General features: G+C 39.5%; 1 protein-coding gene across 4 annotated transcripts in view; it reads left to right on the top strand.

Moving 5' to 3' along the window:
- Positions 1–2,155: 2,155 nt before the first annotated feature.
- Positions 2,156–20,730, top strand: part of aass (aminoadipate-semialdehyde synthase) — a 40,621-nt gene continuing 22,046 nt past the window's right edge. For 2 of the 4 annotated variants that reach the window (XM_023955437.1, XM_023955436.1), the window contains exons 1-11: positions 2,156–2,244; positions 2,852–3,079; positions 6,584–6,760; positions 8,770–8,854; positions 9,113–9,180; positions 9,282–9,428; positions 9,502–9,580; positions 11,710–11,837; positions 13,158–13,306; positions 17,151–17,273; positions 18,732–18,773. In XM_023955437.1, the coding sequence (XP_023811205.1) occupies positions 2,164–2,244; positions 2,852–3,079; positions 6,584–6,760; positions 8,770–8,854; positions 9,113–9,180; positions 9,282–9,428; positions 9,502–9,580; positions 11,710–11,837; positions 13,158–13,306; positions 17,151–17,273; positions 18,732–18,773 (1,307 nt within the window). In that variant the 5' untranslated portion in view covers positions 2,156–2,163. Of the gene's footprint in view, positions 2,276–2,851; positions 3,080–6,583; positions 6,761–8,769; positions 8,855–9,112; positions 9,181–9,281; positions 9,429–9,501; positions 9,581–11,709; positions 11,838–13,157; positions 13,307–17,150; positions 17,274–18,731; positions 18,774–20,730 lie in introns of all 4 variants that reach the window. The other 2 variants (XM_023955439.1, XM_023955438.1) reach the window with 2 other exon arrangements.

Here is a 20,730-nt window from a genome sequence, read left to right as displayed (position 1 = left end):
CAGGAGGGATGCAGGGTGTTTCCCAAGAACACTTTGGCATGCAGATGTGCAAGGCAGGAACCGAGCCTGCGATTTTCCAATCAGGGGTTGGCAACTCTACCTCTGCACCACAAAAGAAGAAAGCAACTTAACTATTTCAAGGAGTAAGCATTTCTTTTTTTAAATTTACTAAAGTAAATGTAGATAAATGTGAATGGTTAGTACCCATAAGTAAAATGATCATAGTCCTTTCCATTTGAAAACAGTACCGAAACCGGTAACACAACCTGCTGAAGCCCTTTTGGGATCACGGGGCAGCTGGAGTCAACCCAGCTACTGACTGGGGCCACAGTTACTAGGGGTGCTCTTGTGTTGGACAGATTTCACTGTTACACCAGGGGGTTATGAATCTTTAGACAAGTTGTATACTTGTATAAACCCCTTATGTATTTGAGGCAAAACTTTATTTATATTCATTATGTCTGGATACAATTCATCTTGGACCGGGAAGAAAAACTAGAAGAGAGAACGAAAGAGTGGGATGTCAGGGATGGGGGGTAAGGGTACAAAAGAAAGGGTACAAAAAGGGGGTTGAAGAAGTTGGAAGATGATTAAAGAAGTAGGAGGGGATAGAATCACAAAGAAACAAGTTGCTGGAGGTTTATCATTAGTGTTAGCTGAGACGTGACGGGGTTGCACCATCTCTATACCTGCCTATTTGACCTCTCGGGGCAAAATCTTCTGCCTGGAACTGCTCTCTGCAAAGATTGGAGAACTCCGCTGCACTAATTCTACATAATCTGCTTTAAATAGTACGCCGGTTGTTGCATCTGAAGACTGCACAAAACTAAATTCCAGTGGCAACGTAATTCATCAAAGAGACTCATCCAATATAGTACCGAATACTCCAATAAGGCATCTAAGTATATAATCAAGATTTTATTGGAGGTACAGATAAAACAACGAAAGGCTACACCAATAGATATATTAGAACTCAAATTTCTTTTTCTGTTTTACCTGTTGCAAAGTTTTTTTATTGGTATGCAACCATGGGTGATTTTAATTTGAAAGGGCGGATATCCCTATTCATAAATACTGTGTTAATAATAAAAGCTTAATTTTAAATTAAATATCAATTTTTTATGGTTAAAGATAATCTAGGAAAATTAAAAAATAAACACAGAAGACTCAGGAGACCATTTTCCATGTATTTCATCATCATATGTACACAAAGAAAGTTTGGACTGATTTGGACGAATTTATAATCACAAAATTGAATGTGAATCTTCAAATGAATATTTTTGATGTCATGGTATATTTTGAATTATATGGTTTGTCGAAAAATGTATTTTTTTTTTTTACAAATATTTGTTACTTTCAGGAACTTTCCTATTCTCAGATGCAAGTGGTCCAAATCACAGCCTTGTCTGGACTTTATGGTTTTGTTACAATACAACAGAAAACATGTGAAAACTGAAGTCTACAATAACATTTAACCTTTCAAAGAACTACTTCTTTTATTATCATTCTATATTAAGTTAAACGATATATTTTTAAACCTTTGTACATTTTATGTTCAGTTTGTATGGTATTTGAAGTGTTTTCTTTCACCCATTGTTTTTGTCTCGTCCTAATAAAGTTTATTTAAAAAAACAGCCTCTGGACTCTGTCATTAGCGTGCGACAAGCGGCTCCTGATTGGTGGAGGCAGGAGGCCGTTCCTCGGATCTGAGAACCCATTTGTGGCCATGCGCACAGTATGTTTGAACACCGGTCTCCCACCCGGTCCAGGTGTATGACTCCTTTTCACATTTCTAAGACAGCAGGCAAGCGGCACATGAAATTAGATAAATAAATAAATAAATCCGCACACTCAGCAAAACAAAACTCAAGAGCGTTGCCCCATTCGCTGGTGTAATGTCGTTTATCCCCATAAAGGTTGAAGAGGAGTGAAGTTTTACAGCCCATAAGTAGACTTCCGGAACAAATGTGAGTTTACTGTCAGAATAAAAACAGCTGGAGGGCAGCTGGAGGATTACTGGTACTCTATCTTGCATATTCTGTTCTCCTGCTGTTTTTCCTTCCAAGTTACTACCATACGTTTAAATTGCACACTCAGTGAAACTCACAGATCAGAACAAACCGCCAGTCATCGGAGTTTTACTTTGAAGGTTACCGGAAACGGATGTTTTCCAAATCTGAGAGTTGCAGCTCATGTGAAACCGTAAACCCGCACAGACAGTTGTTTGGAGTAAGGCGTTTCAAGGTAGGATCTGGAATCGGCCTAGCTTCAACAGGTGACGCCAAACACCGATATAAATACTGTCTTTAGCGAACCAAATCTTATGGTTTTGACAACATGGCGGAAGTGAACTTTATGTGTTTGCTAAGGCGAATGGTTGACTAGAATCAATGTTTTAAAAAACGGAGTCACATTAATTTACACGAATTTCCATCTTAACTTACTAGTAGTTCGTTTAGCTGCGATGCTTAAATGAAGTCTGACCAAGTGAATAGGAATTTAAAGAAATAACGTTCTGAATAAATATTATTCACTGGAACTTTTAGCAAGTGAAGTGACTGAGTCTCAACCGCGAACACTGTCTATTCGACTACAAAATGAATCACGTCAAAGTATCGCTAAGGGAAAACCTGGCTGAAAATAATAATTTATGGTTTAGTCTGATTACAGAAACAATTCCGATTTGATTTTAGATCATTATTATATGAACCTGGAACTGGTGGGAATAAACATTCAACTACCAGAGCGAAAAATGTCAAATAATAGTAGTAGTAGCAGCTGTTTCACCACATTATTACTACCCCCACGTGATTTAACCATTGCAATGTCCGCATTTTGTCTCTTTAAATAGAGAGCCATGTTTCGAATAATCAAAAATTATCAAGCAAAACCCAAGTTCGGGCGCCTGGTGGGTCAGCGCCGCTACGAACACCACACAGCTGTGATGGCCATCCGGCGCGAGGACGTCAGCCCGTGGGAGAGGAGGGCACCGCTGGCCCCACGTCACGTCAAAGAGCTGACAAACGCTGGTGTGAAAGTTCTGGTCCAGCCCTCCAACCGTAGAGCCATCCACGAGAAGGTAGGCCGTCTTCTTGTTGCATTCTTTCCATCCATATCCATGTCAAATGTTTTTATTTATTAGTATTTTATACACTAAGAGATCCCGTAGTGCAGAGGTTCCCAACGTTTTTGTAGCGGAGGGCCAAATTAGGAACTCGGCATTAGACTGAAGGCCAGTTTTGGTGAAAAAACAAAAACAAAATGGATGAATAGAAAAAGTTGTTTTTGCTCACTTTAATGACCAAGCGTCACCTGTACAATTAACCAGGCCCTCCAGGTGTTTTCCCAGTTGCGGTCGGAGGTTTCTGCCCAACCAGCACGGTAATGCCCTGTACTGTTGACACCCAAGTGTAATTACCTTATTTTCCTGCAGATGTTGACAGAAACCACAAAATAATATTTTCCAAGCAATCTACAGCTGGTTTGTTAAACATCAATTAGGATTTATTGAGGGCCATCAAAAATCTTCCCGCGGGCTGCCATTAGCCCCCGGGCCGCACTTTGCGAACCCCTGACTTAGCAGAAGGTAATACACTTTATTTTTTTTTTATTAATTGATTATAAGCACAGCGAGTATCCAATAGTCAAGGGGTGGCCAAACGTTTTGCAGTGGACTGGATTTGTTGGACAGGTCTTTAACATGTAGGTGTGTGATTATTGTTGCAACGCTACGATGAAGGAGGGACCGAGACGTGACGGACTCTGGGCTTTTATTTTGAAAGGCATGTCATTGTGCATTGCACAGGTGTCGTCATCCTCTCCCCTTCCCACACTCATGGTGCTAAAAAGAAATACAGTCTATTAAATGTAGCTTTCTGTTTTTGGGAAGTCGAAGGCTCCTCTTTTGTCCCCTGGCTGGGCGCAAAAAAGAAGTACTGTCTACCCACCAATTTTAACTGCACCCTTCAGTACACACAACCTTTATGACTCGACAATATAAACTCAAACACACACACACACACACACACAAACTAACAGCACATACCTTAGACAGGATAGGTGGAATCTCTGATCATCTGTCCCCTGGTGGGGGGAACCAGGCCCTCAGCAACGGGGGCCATGTCCCTTGGGTGCTGGCTTCCCGGGCCGGGCAGACCTCTCTCCACGCAGGGAACGGGGATCCCTGAGTTTTCTGGCAAGACCTTGAACTGGGGATCATGAACCGGGGTTTGTCCGTGTCCCTGTGGTGCAGGTTTGGGCCCTTGCCCTTGAGCGCTGGCCCCCTCCAAAATTCCAACTGTGGGTGAATGTTTACTACGCTCTTTAGGGACCCCCACCTCCCTTTGGTGCCCTCCTCGTGGGCGAAGGTGGGCGACCCCTGTCTTGCTCTCTGGGTGGGGTGGCTCATGCCTGAGGAGGGGGGATGCCTGGAACTCCTGGTTGGTGGTGGGCTGCTCGTGGGGCTGGGTGGCGGTCTCTCCTGGATGGGGTCCAGTGCTGGGCCCCTAGCGCGGCAAAGGGTTATCCCCCTGGCTGGGCTGGGGCCTGCACTCTCCGGGCTCTTGTAACTTCATGCTCTTTGACGTTGGGGGCCCCTGCGGCGGTCCTGCTAGTCCTGGTCTGGGTGTCTGGCTGGATTGCCCGGTCGGCGGATTCCCTCTATCTGCTATAGCGTGCCGGTGTCAAGGGGCCCTGGCTACCGCTGTGGCTTCAGTGGGGGTCTTTTTGTTCAGTCCAACAAAGAAAAAAGACAAAGTATAACAAAGGATACAAACATAATCAACATAAATAAAGTTTATCCTAAATTACAAAACGGGTTTATTCAAAAATACAAGAGGCCTTCAGCTCTTATTGGTCTGCTCAGCTGTTGAACTTTGTAGTCTAGACTAAAAGGAGACAAACATTTACCTTGAGAGAAGCACCATTTTCTAAAGGATTAACAATACAGCTCATATCTGGGGTCTAAGGTTTTAATTAAATGAACAAACCCCGTCTTCTCCACGGTATGTATGGGTACCATGACTTTATGCAAAGCGACCGCTTCGGTGATTGTTCTCCATTGCGCCCCATTCCTAGGGAAGGGTAGCGAGCCCCGGTATTGAACGAGCCCCTGGGCAACATTCTTCAAGACCGCAGTATCGTTAAGATCTGACCTTAACGGTTCTGCAATCGGTACTGGAGAAGTCGCTTTTTTTGTGTCCCACAAGATATAAGCTAAAGCTGTGACGGTGTGGGATTTTGGATCACTGCGCTGATGAAGCAGCAGGAGTTGCAGTCAAACCCCTTCCCCCCCATTGTTTTGCCATCAATGCTATTGATCAGGATAAGGGTTATGCACGATTGTGATGGCTGACTGATCTCACGATGGAGAGACACCATCGTGATGCCACGCCCCCGCCACGCTGCGAGTCGACACCATAAGCCGCGGTTACATGTGCAAAATATCTTGGTCGGATTAGAATTCAACCGTGTACATGGGCCCAGAAAACCTTTTTCTGTTTATAACAAACGTTCACATGGGTCACACTGTCGGTCAGAATAAATCATTCGCACATGTGCAGTAATGTTTGAAATACCGGAAGAGGAAATGAGTTCCGCCGAGAAGCTACATACATAAATATCTGGCAGCTCGGTAATATAGGAGATGATCCTCTAAACGTGCTTTATTAATGTTACGGTTATTATGAAGCACCTGTTCGCTCATCATTTTAATTTTAATCCGTGTGATCAGTGCTTTTTCTGTTGAAGAACGGAGCTGGAAGAGGCCAGGACTAAGAGAGGCAACAACAACATTTAGCCTTTGATGAACATAAATTCATGCAGGAAATTCTGCAATCTGCATCTTGGCTGAACGTTAATATGTGGGAATAACATCAGCCTTTATTTTGTTGGGACACGATTGGAAACACAAATCCACGTGATTGTTTGAACGGTTTGGAAGGACTGAGCCATATTTCTGCTACACACAGCGCTGTTTGAGCTGACGGTCCGAGCTCTACCCGGACACACACTTTTACCGGAAGACCCGGTTCTCCTGAGTTCGGTAGCTCGTTCAAGTAGAACTGCGGGACGTATCACAGTCTGAAGTCTCCCACACATAGCGCACACGTAACAAAGCATCCTCCCTTTCCCTCAAACACAAAGTCCGACTGCTCTACTGACTAATCAAACGCAGGAGCGGACTACTTCTTTTCTATTTTGTTTATTTATTTATTTTTGTTAAAGTCACTTCCCTCAGTTTATACTGGATCATCACGGATGAGTCATTAGTTGGGAAGTAAAATAAATGAAGTAATAAAGTAAAATAATGAATAATAACTATATAAAAACGAAAAATTTAAAATAGCCCCCCCCCAACATATCATCGTCCATCCTGATGGTTTACTGCAAACACCGTCACCTGCCAATTTAAGGGACATGGCCCAACCCTAATCAGGATATTTGTGGTGTTGCAGCCCTGAAACATTCATGCCATTGATGACAATTCATGTGATTGTTCTTCATTAAAACAAAATCCTCCATTTGAGAGATTAGTTTTGCACAACGTATCATTTCTTTTAATAGTCATGCGCTGTTCTTTCAGTACTACATTAAGGCTGGAGCTGTTGTCCAGGAGGATATTTCACAGGCTTCACTTATAATTGGAGTGAAGAGGCCGCCAGAAGAGAAGGTCATCCCTAGGAAGACCTATGCTTTTTTCTCTCACACCATCAAAGCTCAGGAGGCAAACATGGGGCTTCTGGAGGAATTGCTGAAAAAGGTAAGCTGTTGTGTTCTATGAGTCCCCTTTCTCTAGTTTAGTTATCTGCTGTTAATGAAGATTTCAGTTTATCTTTCAAAATTTGCTTTTCTAATAAAAATGGCTTTCTTGTTGCTCAAAACGCTAACAATTATTCATTCACTCCTCATTCGTTCTTGGTGATGGTAACTGCTAACGGAGCCACAGCTGCCCTGGGGCAGACTGACAGAGGCGTGGCTGCCAGTTTACGCCTATGGCCCATCTGACCATCACCGGGACATTCATGCACATTCAGACACCAGTTGAGTCGCGCTAGAGGCAACGACGGCTGGCTGGGGGGAGCGGGGATCGAGCCACTGACCCTTCGGTCATTGGACGTCCTGCTCTTCCACCTGTGCCACTGCCGCCCCTAAAATTAAAACGTTTTCACGCATAGGACCAGAATGATGGGATTGATCATTTTTAGCCGACATCAAATGTGTGTTGTCCGCTGTTCTTTGTTGTTTTTACGTTAGAGTAAAATAAACCTTCTGTGCCTCAATTCAAATGGTATTTTCCAATATCGATACAATTTATTTTATTTTAAAACAACTTTAGAATGGTTTTGGTCGACCAATCATTACACCTCTAGATGATATAGAATTGCTTTCAAAAGATAGATACAACTGTTAACAAACCAATAAATGATGCAAGGGCATTATCAAAAATTAACATAACATTTTGACTACCTTGCTCTGAATGATTTCTATATTTTAAATTGGAAAAAGCTCATGATGATATACCAACTTCATGATCTTGGCTTTGTAAAACAGTTTGCCTCAAATAATTGATACATGTATCGACTCACTCAGTCACATTCATTGATTTAGATGCTCTGATCACTTCATTACAATTTCTCATCTAGGCATGCAGACTCCTTCTGCTGGTATTTGTGACAGAGTGGGAGCCCAGAAGAGCTGTGTAAATTCTAGACTGATTCTGTGATATGTGGTTCTTTTTGGAACGTAACCCCCGCGAAAAACAAGGGTTTACTGTATTCCAATGCAGAATGTGTTGTTGTCTGATTGCTTTCATCAGACAGCAACACATTCTTTCAACAATGCGGTCATTGGTGTGTCTGTTGCTTACAAGGTCTTGTTTGACACATAAATTTGTCAAGCACCATCTCGTGGTTACTTATTTTCTAATTTGGCCTGTTTCAGCCTTAGAACACAGCGGTCATCTGATGGTGGAATACCTATCTCCTTGAAATGTTCACAGTTGGAAATGTGAGCACAGTAAGCCTGTGATAGACAAATTCCGTGAAGTAGAAACCTTTATTCTTTCTTACAATTATTCTACAATTAAATATTCTATTATACTTTGAAAAGAAAGAACAAACCATTTTACAGGCTCAAGCATTTGTTTCACAAATCAAAAATACTTTAGCAACCTTTTCTTCAACAAATAACTTCTCTACTGTACTGTCAAATAATAATTTTAATCATCGATGTGAACAGAAGGCTTCAAATTGCGGAGATTAGCCCCGCCCACCGCGACCCGAATAATTGGATTAAACGGGAGAAAATTAAAATGATTATAAAAAAATACAAAGTACAGTGGGACAAATAGTGACTCAGGTGTATTTCACTGCTCTACAGACTGAACCGCTGCATCCTGACTCCGCTCTGCAGTGTTTTCTTCTTCTGAAGCCCGCGGTGCAGCTGTGTTTGTTCAGGAGAAGAACAGGGTGATAGACAGTTGTCAGTCTTTTTTCTATGGGTTTAAGAGAAACTAGAAATTGCTAGAGAATTTGCACGTACGTAATGTAAATTTGGCAAGCAGATTTACGTACGTGTACATATTAAACTGCAACGTTATTGACGCGCAGGTAAAGAAGAAGCAGAGTGACTTTTTAGCCAATCAGAATGCAGAACACAATGCACTATGCAAATCCGTGAAGTAGCGAAACCGTGAAACGTAAACCGCGTTATAGCGAGGGATCACTGTATATCAAATAGACTACTAAAACTGTTGTTTTGTATTTTCAGGAAGTCCGCCTCATTGATTACGAGAAGATGGTAGATGCCAACGGTTTTCGAATTGTAGCTTTTGGTCAGTGGGCTGGTGTAGCAGGTATGGCTATTTTTTTTTTTTTTTTTTTACATCTTAAACCTCTTTTCTGGATAATACATGTATTTAAATGAACTGCATCTTTGTCATTCAAACAGATTAGAAGCAATAGCTTATGGATTTTACTAAAATGACCAGATTGGTTTTAAAATAATCTTTTTTCTTTATGCATCTTAAATAGATGCTGCTATAACCTTGTGGTTAAAGCTTGTAACTGGAAGTAATATTTAGTATAATTAGTAGTAAATTTTTTCCTCATAGGAATGATAAACATTCTGCATGGATTGGGTCTTAGGTTCTTAGCTTTGGGCCATCACACACCGTTTATGGTAAGAATGTGAATAACTACACCAAAAAATAACTTTTATTTCAATTACTGTTTAATTTTTGAGAGTTCTAACACATGATCCCTTTTTCTCTGATATAATAGCACATTGGCATGGCTCATAACTACAGGAATGTAAGCCAGGCGATCCAAGCAGTGAGGGACTGTGGATACGAGATTTCCATGGGTCTTATGCCTAAATCCATTGGCCCCTTGACATTTTGCTTCACTGGAACCGGAAATGTCTCCAAAGTAGAGATGTGCAAATCAAAGCAAAAGGCCTAATTGTTTGACCTACCACTCAGTGCTATCTCACTTGTTTTAGGGAGCTCAAGACATCATCAATGAGCTTCCTGTTGAGTACGTCGAACCTCATGAGTTGAAAGAAGTCTCGGAAATGGGAGGTATGAAATTTCTTTATTATTATTTTTGTCCGTTTGCATCATTTACTTCATTGAGACAAAGATGCCGCCAGTTTCTGATCTCTACAACAAACTGGACGGCATCAATGTTTTTGTGGAGGATATTCAATGCAGCTCACCTAAGTAGTTTTATCAAGTTTGAGATTTAATGCACAATCTGGGCCCGCTTGTTTAGCAACCTAGTCTGAAGTTTCACTTGTCTAAAGCTGAAAAAACATCTTTTGTAAAACTATTCAAGTGTAAAAAAGCTTCCTTGGTAATAGATAAACAAATACAAATGATTAAACATGTCCATTGTGAACCTAAGCATAACAAAAAAACAAAATAAAAGTCTTGACTCTGACATGATGTGAAAGCAATAGAAAGCTAAATGTAAAATGCTTCATAAATGGTGTTTTGGACCAATCAGGAGGCATTCGATGAAGGGCTGGGAAGGGACTGCAAGCTTTCTGATTGTTCTAAACTTTGTATCAAAATATTTAGCTTCTTTAGTAGATTCTTGCTCGTAATTTTGTTTTTTGTTTTTCACTTCTATGGTTTTAAAAGACGTACCAGTTGGCTTTCTGGTGTTGGTTGAATACCAATCCATTCAGAGTTTCCTTTCTTCACCTGTTGAGTCCTGTGCAGGGTCACAAATGCATTTTATTCTCTGCGAGTCAGAATTTTGATGTTTAAACTTTGCTTGATCAAAACTTCATTTCTCTTAGATTATGTAGAACTTGTTTGATCATTGAAGTAATCTGAGTTTACTGCCGTTTTCAACGAAGCCCATAAAATGCAAAACAACAACAAATAAAATGAACAAACATTTTTCCATCTCTCCCAAGCCAAAGTAGTTAAATATTTTCGGTTGGACTAGAACCTTTCAAAAGTGCACGTTTTCACAAGACTTAGTTGCCTCAATAAGGGAAAAGAGCTGCAGATTCTCAGAGTTTGGGCTTTAATTCAGTTGATTTTTTTTTTTCCCCTCAAATTATTTTTTCTTTTGAAGTTTCTGTTATCACTTAAGGTTTTCGCTTTGAATTTTTAAGGTTCTTTCAGTGTCAGTCTTGTCCTTTTGGTTTTTCATCTGTCTTTTAGTAATCTTTATGCACAGGTTTCAGGAATATAGCTGCATTTATGAATATATCTCACTTTCTAAAAATTCAAGTCAAGGAGCTTAAAAGCATCTTTATTTCATGCTAAACTGTGTTTCAGATTGTTGTATACAGTAAACCCTTGTTTTTCGCGGGGGTTACATTCCAAAAAGAACCCGTGATAGGCAAAATCCGTGAAGTAGAAACCTTTTTTTTTTTTTTTTAATTATTCTACAATTAAATATTCTATTATAAATTGAAAAGAAAGAACAAACCATTTTACAGGCTCAAGCATTTGTTTCATAAATTAAAAATACTTTAGAAACGTTTTTTTCAACAAATAGCTTCTGTACTGTACTGTCAAATAATCATTTTAATCATCGATGTGAACAGAAGGCTTCAAATTGCGGAGATTAGCCCCGCCCACCGTGACCCGAGTAATTGGATTAAACGGGAGAAAATTTAAAATGATTATAAAAAGATGCAAAGTACAGTGGGACAAATAGTGACTCATGTGTATTTCACTGCTCTTCAGACTGAGCCGCTGCATCCTGACTCCGCTCTGCAGTGTTTTCTTCTTCTGAAGCCCGCGGTGCAGCTGTGTTTGTTCAGGAGAAGAACATAGTGATAGACAGTTGTTGTCGCTCTATTTCTATGGGTTTTGGAGAAACTCGAAATTGCAAGATGATTTGGACGTACGTAATGTTAATTTGGAAAGCTGATTTACGTACGTGAACATATTAAACTGCAACGTTATTGACGTGCAGGTAGAGAATAAGCAGAGTGACTTTTTAGCCAATCAGAATGCAGAACACAATGCACGATGCAAATCCGTGAAGTAGCGAAACCGTGAAAAGTAAACCGCGTTATAGCGAGGGATCACTGTACCTCAAAGAGAAGCAGCTGTGGCTTCATGAGACTATTTCCTCTCTTTTTATTTTCCAGGGGAAATCCGAGCTGCTGTCCCAAATCAACGTTTAGATATTATCTTACTGTCACAAAGTTATCATGCTTTTCATTTTTTATTTTTTTTAGACATGACCAAAGTGTATGCAACTGTTCTGAGCCGACACCACCATTTGATGAGAAAAAGCGATGGCGTGTACGATCCCATTGAATATGAGAACCACCCTGAACTGTACACTTCAAACTTCCGAACCAGCGTGAGTTGTTCTTCTGTGCCACCAGTACACTAATTCCTGTCGTATAGGATTCACTTCACCCTCTCTGGAAGTCTGTTTGAGGCTGCAGTCTTAAAATGTGTTTACCTCAGATTTTCAGGACACTTTTTCTAAAAACAATCCAAGCAAACTAAACAATTACGTTAAACACAAAGGCTGGGGGATTTGAAGTTTTTGGTATTAATATGTTGATCCCAATTATTTTTGCAATTTATTTTTAAAGTTCATTGGTATCTCATGAATGCAATGTCATGAACTCCCCATTGGCACATAATGATTTTTAAATGAGTTTTTGAGAGAGACATTTTAACATTGGGAGTGGGGTCTTCTGGACCCCACAAGATTGCCCAAGGGTTGAAGATTGATAAATAATTCTCAGCTTTCTAGGCATCCTCTTTCAGTCTGACATCAATGCTACATCCATGCTACATCAACCAGGCATCAACAACTTTGCGACCGTCAGGTTCTTCAAAGGATTTGCACAACAATCCCCACATGGGCTTTATGTCTAGAACATATTATCTCAACTGCCCCCCTTTCTCTGGTGATTGTTGTGTATAAGTATTTTAATTTGTTGATGTTTGCTTGCACACAGAAATCCACCCTTAAAAAAAAACGTACATGCATTGGGATGAAGGATAAACCTTAAGGGAACTGTTTTCTGTTTTTTTTAATAGCAAATTCTTTCAGTGTTAATTTCATGATAGTACGACCTAATTGTGCTCCAAAGATGCTTCTAATTTTAAAATAATTTTACTTTGGAAATAAATAAAAAAAATCAACAACATAAAAGTACTTATGCCCTTCTCATGTCATCTGTCTGAGTTCATGATCTAATCTCTGGTTGAGTCAAGTCAAGGTTGAATCTAATTTTTTTTATCAATGTTAATCAAGTCATGGTCTAATCTAGTCAAGGTCATGACTAGTTTCAAAAAATATTATTTGAAAAAAAAAATACAGTAAAATTGGATTAGAAAGCAATATACTGTTAAAGTTTTTCTTTCTTTTTTATGCGTTTTATTATTTAAGCCTCAAGAAAAGCTCACTGAGGGATCCCAGTTAATGGCCTTAACTCTGTAGTCAAGGTCCTGGTGCTTGTTTGAGTATTCTGTCCTGCAGACTGGTACTTTTAGCTTTCTGTTTTTATTGAAGCAATATTCATTTCGGACTCTAAAACCTTAAAAGATATTTAAAGATATTATCGCAGTTTCTTGTTAAACATCTTAAAAGAAAAATATTTGTCTTAATTATTTCTTTTGTTAACCACCCAAATGTTGGCCGGTGGTGTCTTGTTTTTCGCAGGTTGCACCTTACACAACCTGTCTGATTAATGGTATCTACTGGGATTCAAACTCACCTCGACTACTCAGGCGACTTGATGCTCAGAGACTCATGCGACCTTACAGACCCTCCGCAGCAAACAGGGAGGGATCACCAGCTTTACCTCACAGGTAAGCAGTGTTGGGTATTTTACTTAAGAAAAGTACGGGTACTTAGTTATAGTTACTAGTTAAGTCGCTCAAGAAGTAATACAGTGATTAATTCAGTTACTGCATAAACGTGATTTTTTTTTTTTTTTGCTCAAAAAACTAAACAAACTAGCCTTCCATATTAAATTTGTGTTAAAATACAGCAAAAAATAAATAAATACATCTTTCCTCAACTGCCTGCAAACAAACCAATTAACCTAAGTTAAAAAAGACTAATTCTTTTGTCTTTTTTAGCAGCAGGAGTTCATTAGAAATTGGCCTCTGAGTTGTGGGCTGGAATGCTGATGCAGATGTAACCCTCCGCTGATATCCCACCATGCCTTTTTTTCCCCCTCTCTAGCTTACAGCTAGATTGCATCTTAATGCTAGCTTACAGCCCCTTATTAACCCCAAGCTAGCATTAGCAGTGTAACAAAAAGGGCGGGAAATATCAGAGCTGTACAGCTGTACAGTTTTGAATCAGATGGTAGCTCAGACGAGGAAAACAAAGACATTAATGGATCTATTTGTCTGCAAGTGGGAGATTTGGAAATTAGAGCAGAGCAGGAAGACTTTGGCCCACCCATTTCAGTTCCTGCGTTACAACTGAGGGCTATTATCTGCTCCTGATCGTCACGATTTGAATAAAGAAATGCTCAGAAACGCAGTTTTAATCTTAAACTCTCTTATACATGTCCTCCATCATGAGAGAAATTCTGTAAGAACCAGTTAAACAATCCGATTCATTGATCTAAAATGGATCCATTCATTGAGTCAACTTTATGCTACAGAAATGCTTCCATAGTTCTTCTTTGGTGCAAAGGCGAGCTTTTCCAAGACTGAACAGTCTCTCTGCAGGCACACTAGAGCGAGCGGCTGCATGGTAACATCATGAAGTGTTCTTAGGTGGCCGTGGTGTAGCAGTAGGGCGGTCGACTCATGATCGTAAGATTGCAGGTTCGATTCCCGCCTTGCACACCCATGTGTTGAAGTGTCTGTAGGCAAGACACTGAACCCCACCTTGCCTCTGGTGGGAGGCTGCCGCCAGTGTGTGAATGTGTGTGTGACTGACTGGGTGAATGGGTCTGTGACTGTGAAGTGCTTTGGGCCTTGTAGGTAGAAAAGCGCTTTACAAATATACGGCCATTTGTCCGGGACACAACGCGTAAACATCCTCTCCTTTTGTATCAATCAAAGCAAATATTTCCAGCCTGAAAATGCTACCTTTGTTGCCAGATTTGCCATCGCTGCCACTTCTTGTTGTTTTGATCCAAGCTGCTGCACAGAGTGGAGTAAGCGTGAGCATGCACCGCCCACTTGACTCCTTAACCAATCATCATCTCCAATGCTACTATTTCCCCACCTCCACACTGAAGACACTTGTGGAAATGAAGTGCTCGAGGCTGATTAATAAATTGTGAACTATAACTGTATTGTCAGCTGTAATGGCGTTGTAGCGAGGATAAAAATAATTAGGAAGATTACTCCTTTACTTAATTTATGATGCAGTTCGTAATACCCATATCCTTGAACAGCGTTACTCTCAACACTTATTATAAGTCACCTAAATTCAACACAAAACCAAACTAAACCATTTGTGTGAACAGAACTTTTATTCTAGATTGGTTGCAGCCCGGGTTAACGACTGCCACCAGGGCTGTTTGAGCTTCTGGACGTCGGTGGAACAGGCGGGAAGTGGACTACCCTTTGTTTATTGGTCAGAGAATAGGAAGGCATGCTCATTATGAAGCTAAAACAGGGCCATAATGTTTGAAAAGGTGAAGCAAAAGCTTTAGGCGTAAATGTTTAAACACTGAAATATTTCATCCACAAAGTGAATGAAACATTTTTTACCTTAAAAGAACTATTCTTTAAAATTGTTTTTTAAATCCTTGATTTTATATTTTATATTACTATTAAGAGTCAAAAGTTAAAAGTGAAAAAAGTTGATGGAAAATTAAAACATTTAGAATCAAAAGTAAATAAGAATTTGACCAAAGAAGCAACATATCTGAGACGAAAAAGATAACATTTTAAGCTGCAAATCGTGTTTTGAATAAAATACTAAAATACATTTTTTACTTAAAAAATAAAACAGTTTTAAACCAGAGGACTTATTTCAAGTAGAACATAGCTGTTTTGAGCAAAAGGGATTTAAAGGCATACATTTAATTTACTTTAGTGTTTAAAGTTAAAACCTAGAATTTACAATTCAAATAAAAATTTCTCTTCCAAACTAACATTATGGCAGATTAAGCTTCATATTTCACAGATGGGGAGACAAAAGGAAAGGCAATAATGAAGGACTTGGATGAGGAACTTTGAATTCACCAACTTTGACAGAAAACTAGAGAACATGATGGAGAGAAGAAAGGTGGCCTTTCAGCTGGAAGGAAAGCAGGGCTTTCATGGCATAGAACTGATGCTGGTTTGAAGGCAAAAAGCAGCAACATCAAATATAGCTTTGATTTAGAGCATCCCTTTTGTTTGATTACTTTACAATTTGTAAATTGATTTTAAAATGGTCAGATTTCTGAAAGTATTTCTAGTTTACAGCATTTTCTACACTTGCCTGAAACTTTTATTCAAAAGTATTAATACCCAAAGAGTTTTTTATAGAATATTAGAAACAGTGTCACTTTTTGTTGAAATTTCATTTCAAATCATAGCAGCCTCTTTCCTTCTTTTTAAAATTAACTTCTGGGAAATCCCTGTCTCTCTTTTGTCGATCAAAAAGAAACTTGATGGGTGAACTATCCAAATTTTAAGTCAGATTTTGAAAATGATACAAATCAATTTAGGCTTTCATGCATGCTTTGATGTATTCATGTTTGCATGTCTTTCAATCTGTTTAACCCTTTAACCCTGGAGAAGTCACAGGCGACTCCTAACTAACACACTCTCTGACATATGTAAGTCTTCGACCGTTATGCCAGTGGTTCCCAAACCCCGGACTGGTACCGGTCCGTGGGTCATTTGGTACCGGGCCACACAGAAAGAATAAATAACTTACATTACTTCCGTTTGATTTATTTCCGAATCTGAAAGATGTTTTATTTTGAAAAATTGCCCGATTCTCTGTTCCATCTGTCTATGTGTCTCTTGACGCAGGCTAAGGTGCTCTTCTCGGTCACATGATAGGTTACCGCTATAATAAAGCCCAGGAACTAGCAAAATGAAAACAAACGTCTTTGGAAAGTTTCTTTGCCAAGTGGAAAACGCCTAGCCAGGAGACAAAAGAGGAGCCTTCCACTTCACAAAAACAGAAAGCAACATTTAATAGACAGTACTTCTTTTTTGCACCTTGAGTGTGGGAAGGGGAGAGGATGATGAGACCTGTGCGATGTACAATGTCATGCGTGTCAAAATAAAAGCTCAGAGTCCGTCACGTCTCTGTTCCTCCTTCATCGTAGCGTTGCCACAGTAATCCTCCACCACATCTTAAAGACAGGTTTGTGAAAACTTTGAATGAGGTCATACCGGTCCGCAGCGTTAAAAAGGTTGGCGACCACTGGTTTATGCAATCAGTGTGACTCGGCTGATTCTACCGTTTAAAAAAAAAAAAAAAAAAAAGACTTTTCATATCGGCGTTGCACCGATCTGTAACTAATGTAAAGTTTTGCCTATCAGTGCAAAGCTGCTTTTCTCTGCTTCAATATCCGCTGGATTACGTTAATTCCATCAACGGTTGAAGAGTTGTGTCAGTTGAAAGAATTTCAACACTGGAGCTAAAGCCGTGTTAAAGGGTTAACATCACTTTCACTTTCAAAGTCTCTACTGCTATTTGTTTTTATAGGATGTTTACAAAGTTGTCTTTTCTTTACAGGTTTTTGGCAATCTGTGACATATCCGCTGATACTGGAGGCTCTATAGAGTTCATGAACGAGTGCACCACAATTGATAAGCCTTTCTGCATGTACGATGCTGATCAACACATTGATCATGACAGGTACAGTATAAGCAGTTAATTATGACTAGACTGTAGTAAAAGAGTATTTACTTTTGGTCACGAAATGTGTTTTTCATCTGTTGTGTTCAAAATATGGCACGAATCCTACAAAAATCGGTTTTGGAAACTCAAACTCTGTGGAATGGCTGCTGCATAGGGGCTACAACTGCAAAGCAAAGAAACCCGCTTCTAGTTTGCAATATAAACAAATTATGGTAATCGTGATCAAACTTTTTAGACCTGATTCGTTGTTCCCTTGGTTATTAACAACCGCCAAAGGTTCTGTTAACCTTTACATTAATTTAAATGATTTTAGGAGCTGGAAGTTGATGGGTTGATGTTGATGATGAATGATATCAGGGGCTTTGCCCCTAAGGGTTGGATATGAGCAGAGTAAATCCACGATTGACTGACTTTTGAGAAAATATCAGGAAGTCAGATTTCTTATAAAGTACAGAGCTCTCACTCTATCAACTAATGTATTTTCACCTGTTATATACCAAGACTTTCCAGGGGTTTAGAACGTTTTTGTTTAAACATGGTATTCCTATGTAGTGTCAGCAGAGGCGGTCCTGGCTAGTTTGACAACCTGGGTGAAACACTGGACGGCACCCTTACCCCACCGTCACCCTTTCCAGCCCCGCCCCAGCCTTGATACAAACACAAGAACAAAATATATCAGTTATTTCACTTTATTAATCACATAAGTGAAATACTCTTGTATAGCTGAATTTACAATTAAGATATAGTATTTAAGTATAGTATGTTCACCCTTAACACGGATCAGTTGGGGTTTTCTTTTTGAAGGCTGGCTGGTTCTAGTAAAAGTTACCACATTTTTCTATTCTTTTTTTTCTTGAGCTGAATACAACCCTGACACGAGTTATGAATGAATTATTCCGGTCATTTCCATTGGCTTCATGAATGAACCTTAATGGAAACGAAACAACATATTCTTCTGTTTTTTTGTACTCGAAGTGTCACATAAAACTGAACATAAAAAGACAAATGATTGTATATGTTAAATCTGAAGCATTGGCTGTTTATGAGAACGGCAGAAGAGCTTAGATGAAGCTAATTAACAGGACTAGTCTAATGAAGTGCAAACCTTCATTAGCCATATGTTGCACAAAACTCCTCAAACAGTAAATCTGGTCGTATTTGGCGCCTAGTGTGTGTTAATTTTGGACACAGCCTCCATTCCTTTATCCTTGGACTGTTTGTTCTTGCTCTTCTCTTATTTTCTTTCTAAACTGGATACCTGATGTTTCCTTTGATCTTTTGTCTGTTTTCCACAACCTTGAATAGACTTTTCCGTCTGTCAAACACCAGGAGTTAAGATGAGTCAGATGATAGGAACAAATTCACTTTGATGCAGACTTTTCAAAAGATCCAGTAAAGCCAATAAATTATATTACATTTATGAATGAAACCTGTTTTTATGTATTTATCTATTAGGAATCAGCAGTTAGTTTGTTGTGGGGTCTGGAATCATGAGCGGTGAGTCCAAGCCCCTCCCCCACCTCTCTTCCTGCTTTTTCTGTCTACCTGTCCAAATCCTCTGCAGCTGTGAGTTTGTTTACCCTGCGCACCCCCACCCCCTGTGCACGCTCCTCCAGAGTATTTTACACAGACAGCACAAAATACAGTCATCATAGTAGGGGCGCCCTAGCACAAATTTAATTAACTGTACACTGGGCAGTTTTAGTATAGGAAAACTGCAGGGACAATTTTTTTTTTTTTCTTCCTTTGTTTTTTTTGGGCGCCCCACATGAGATTGTGCCCTGGACGACCGCCCATAATGCCCATAGGAAAAACCACCACTGAGTATCAAGAACAGCTATCTGTGTAGTACAAACTTTAGACTATAATGAAAAATCAAAGATGATAAGATTATAGAGTGTATGACCATATTTATATATATATATATATATATATATATATATATATATATATATATATATATATATATATATATATATATATATATATATATATATATATATATATATATATATATATATATACTGCCAGTTATCAGATACCCTGCAGGAAAAATAAGATGGCCAAAGGAAGAGATAGGAAGGAAAGAGATACATTGATGTTAACACACGAAAGCTCCTCACCATGCATGGAGGGTTCCATCCCAAATCCAGCACCCTGAGACTGTATGCTAGCTGCAAGGAAGGAGGCCGAGGACTAGTGAGCGTAGAAGCCACTATCCAGGATTAAACATCCAAGATGCATGAATATGTCAAGGTCTTTTCCAATTTTTTCTTAAGTTGCCACAAACAGTTTTTTGTCTCAAAATTGTGTGCAGTGCAATGATATATTTAAGAATAAACACAAAAGAACACCTTTGAATTAATTATTTAAAAATACATTGGTTTAAAAAAGGTCTGCAGATTTTTTTTAAACCAAGTCATTGAAATGCAATTATCAAAATTCAACACTGTAATGTCAAGTGAATTATTTTTCATATGATGTACTTAAAATGTTAAGGCACAGAGTACCAAAGCAGCTAGCACCCTCGTGCTGCGTTCACACCGAACGCGATTTGCACTGCAAATTTCCGTCCTTTGCCTCTGTTTTGATGCATTGCAAACCTGCTGCTGGAATCTTGTCCAAAAAACACGATCATGAACCTGATACTCCCGCTGCGTGTGGGAGGCGATACTGTCCAAAGTTTTTTAACCTTTATCACTATATATGTCATACAATGCACAGAAGACACAAATGTTCTTGAGAGGTCAGGTTTATTTATTTTGAAGACCTTTACAAAAGCATGAGTAATTAGGTTTCCATGTCTGGGTTCATGACATCATTCAGAGTCTTAATGCGATGAGGTTCACCATCTACTGCAGGAGCTGCATTTGAATGACGGCCGCTTTCAGCGCTACTTCTGTCTCTCTGTGACCCAGTTTGATGACCTGCTGTCCCGCATTAGTCCAAGGAGGGAAAAATACAAAAATAAAATGATAGGACCTTTTTTGTAATCGTCTCGATACAAATAGTAAAAACATTTGACATAAAGTTCAACAGGAAAACATTTGGATTCTATATGTCGTCAACATGTAACGAGCCTATGCCGAGTCCCTGATTGGTTGACATGACGCGTCTTCTTCTTTAAAGTTCTGATATATGATACTCTGGATGCGCCGCAATGCCCAAAGAGCACCGTGACCCCTGAAATGCCCTGCTGCTAGTCCACTCCACCTAGTGCTCAAAATGTGCAGCAGAACCTTTGAGTGCATCTGTACATTGACTTCACATTGAAACTGGACTTCCCAGATGTGCCAATCACGTTCATTGTGAACGGAGCTTTAGGCTGAAAAGCAGAATACAGTCATCAGATTTTACAAGACCTGTTAGAAAGTCCCAGAACTTTTTTTTTTTTAAGATAGAACAACAGCTACCAACTATATTAACTATGTTATCTGTTACATGATTTGATTTG

The sequence above is a fragment of the Oryzias latipes genome, chromosome 6 (assembly GCF_002234675.1).
Source record: "Oryzias latipes chromosome 6, ASM223467v1".
Classification (NCBI taxonomy): Eukaryota; Metazoa; Chordata; class Actinopteri; order Beloniformes; family Adrianichthyidae; genus Oryzias; species Oryzias latipes.
Note: the sequence above shows the minus strand (reverse complement) of the source record. Positions and strands in the feature narration are given on the sequence as shown.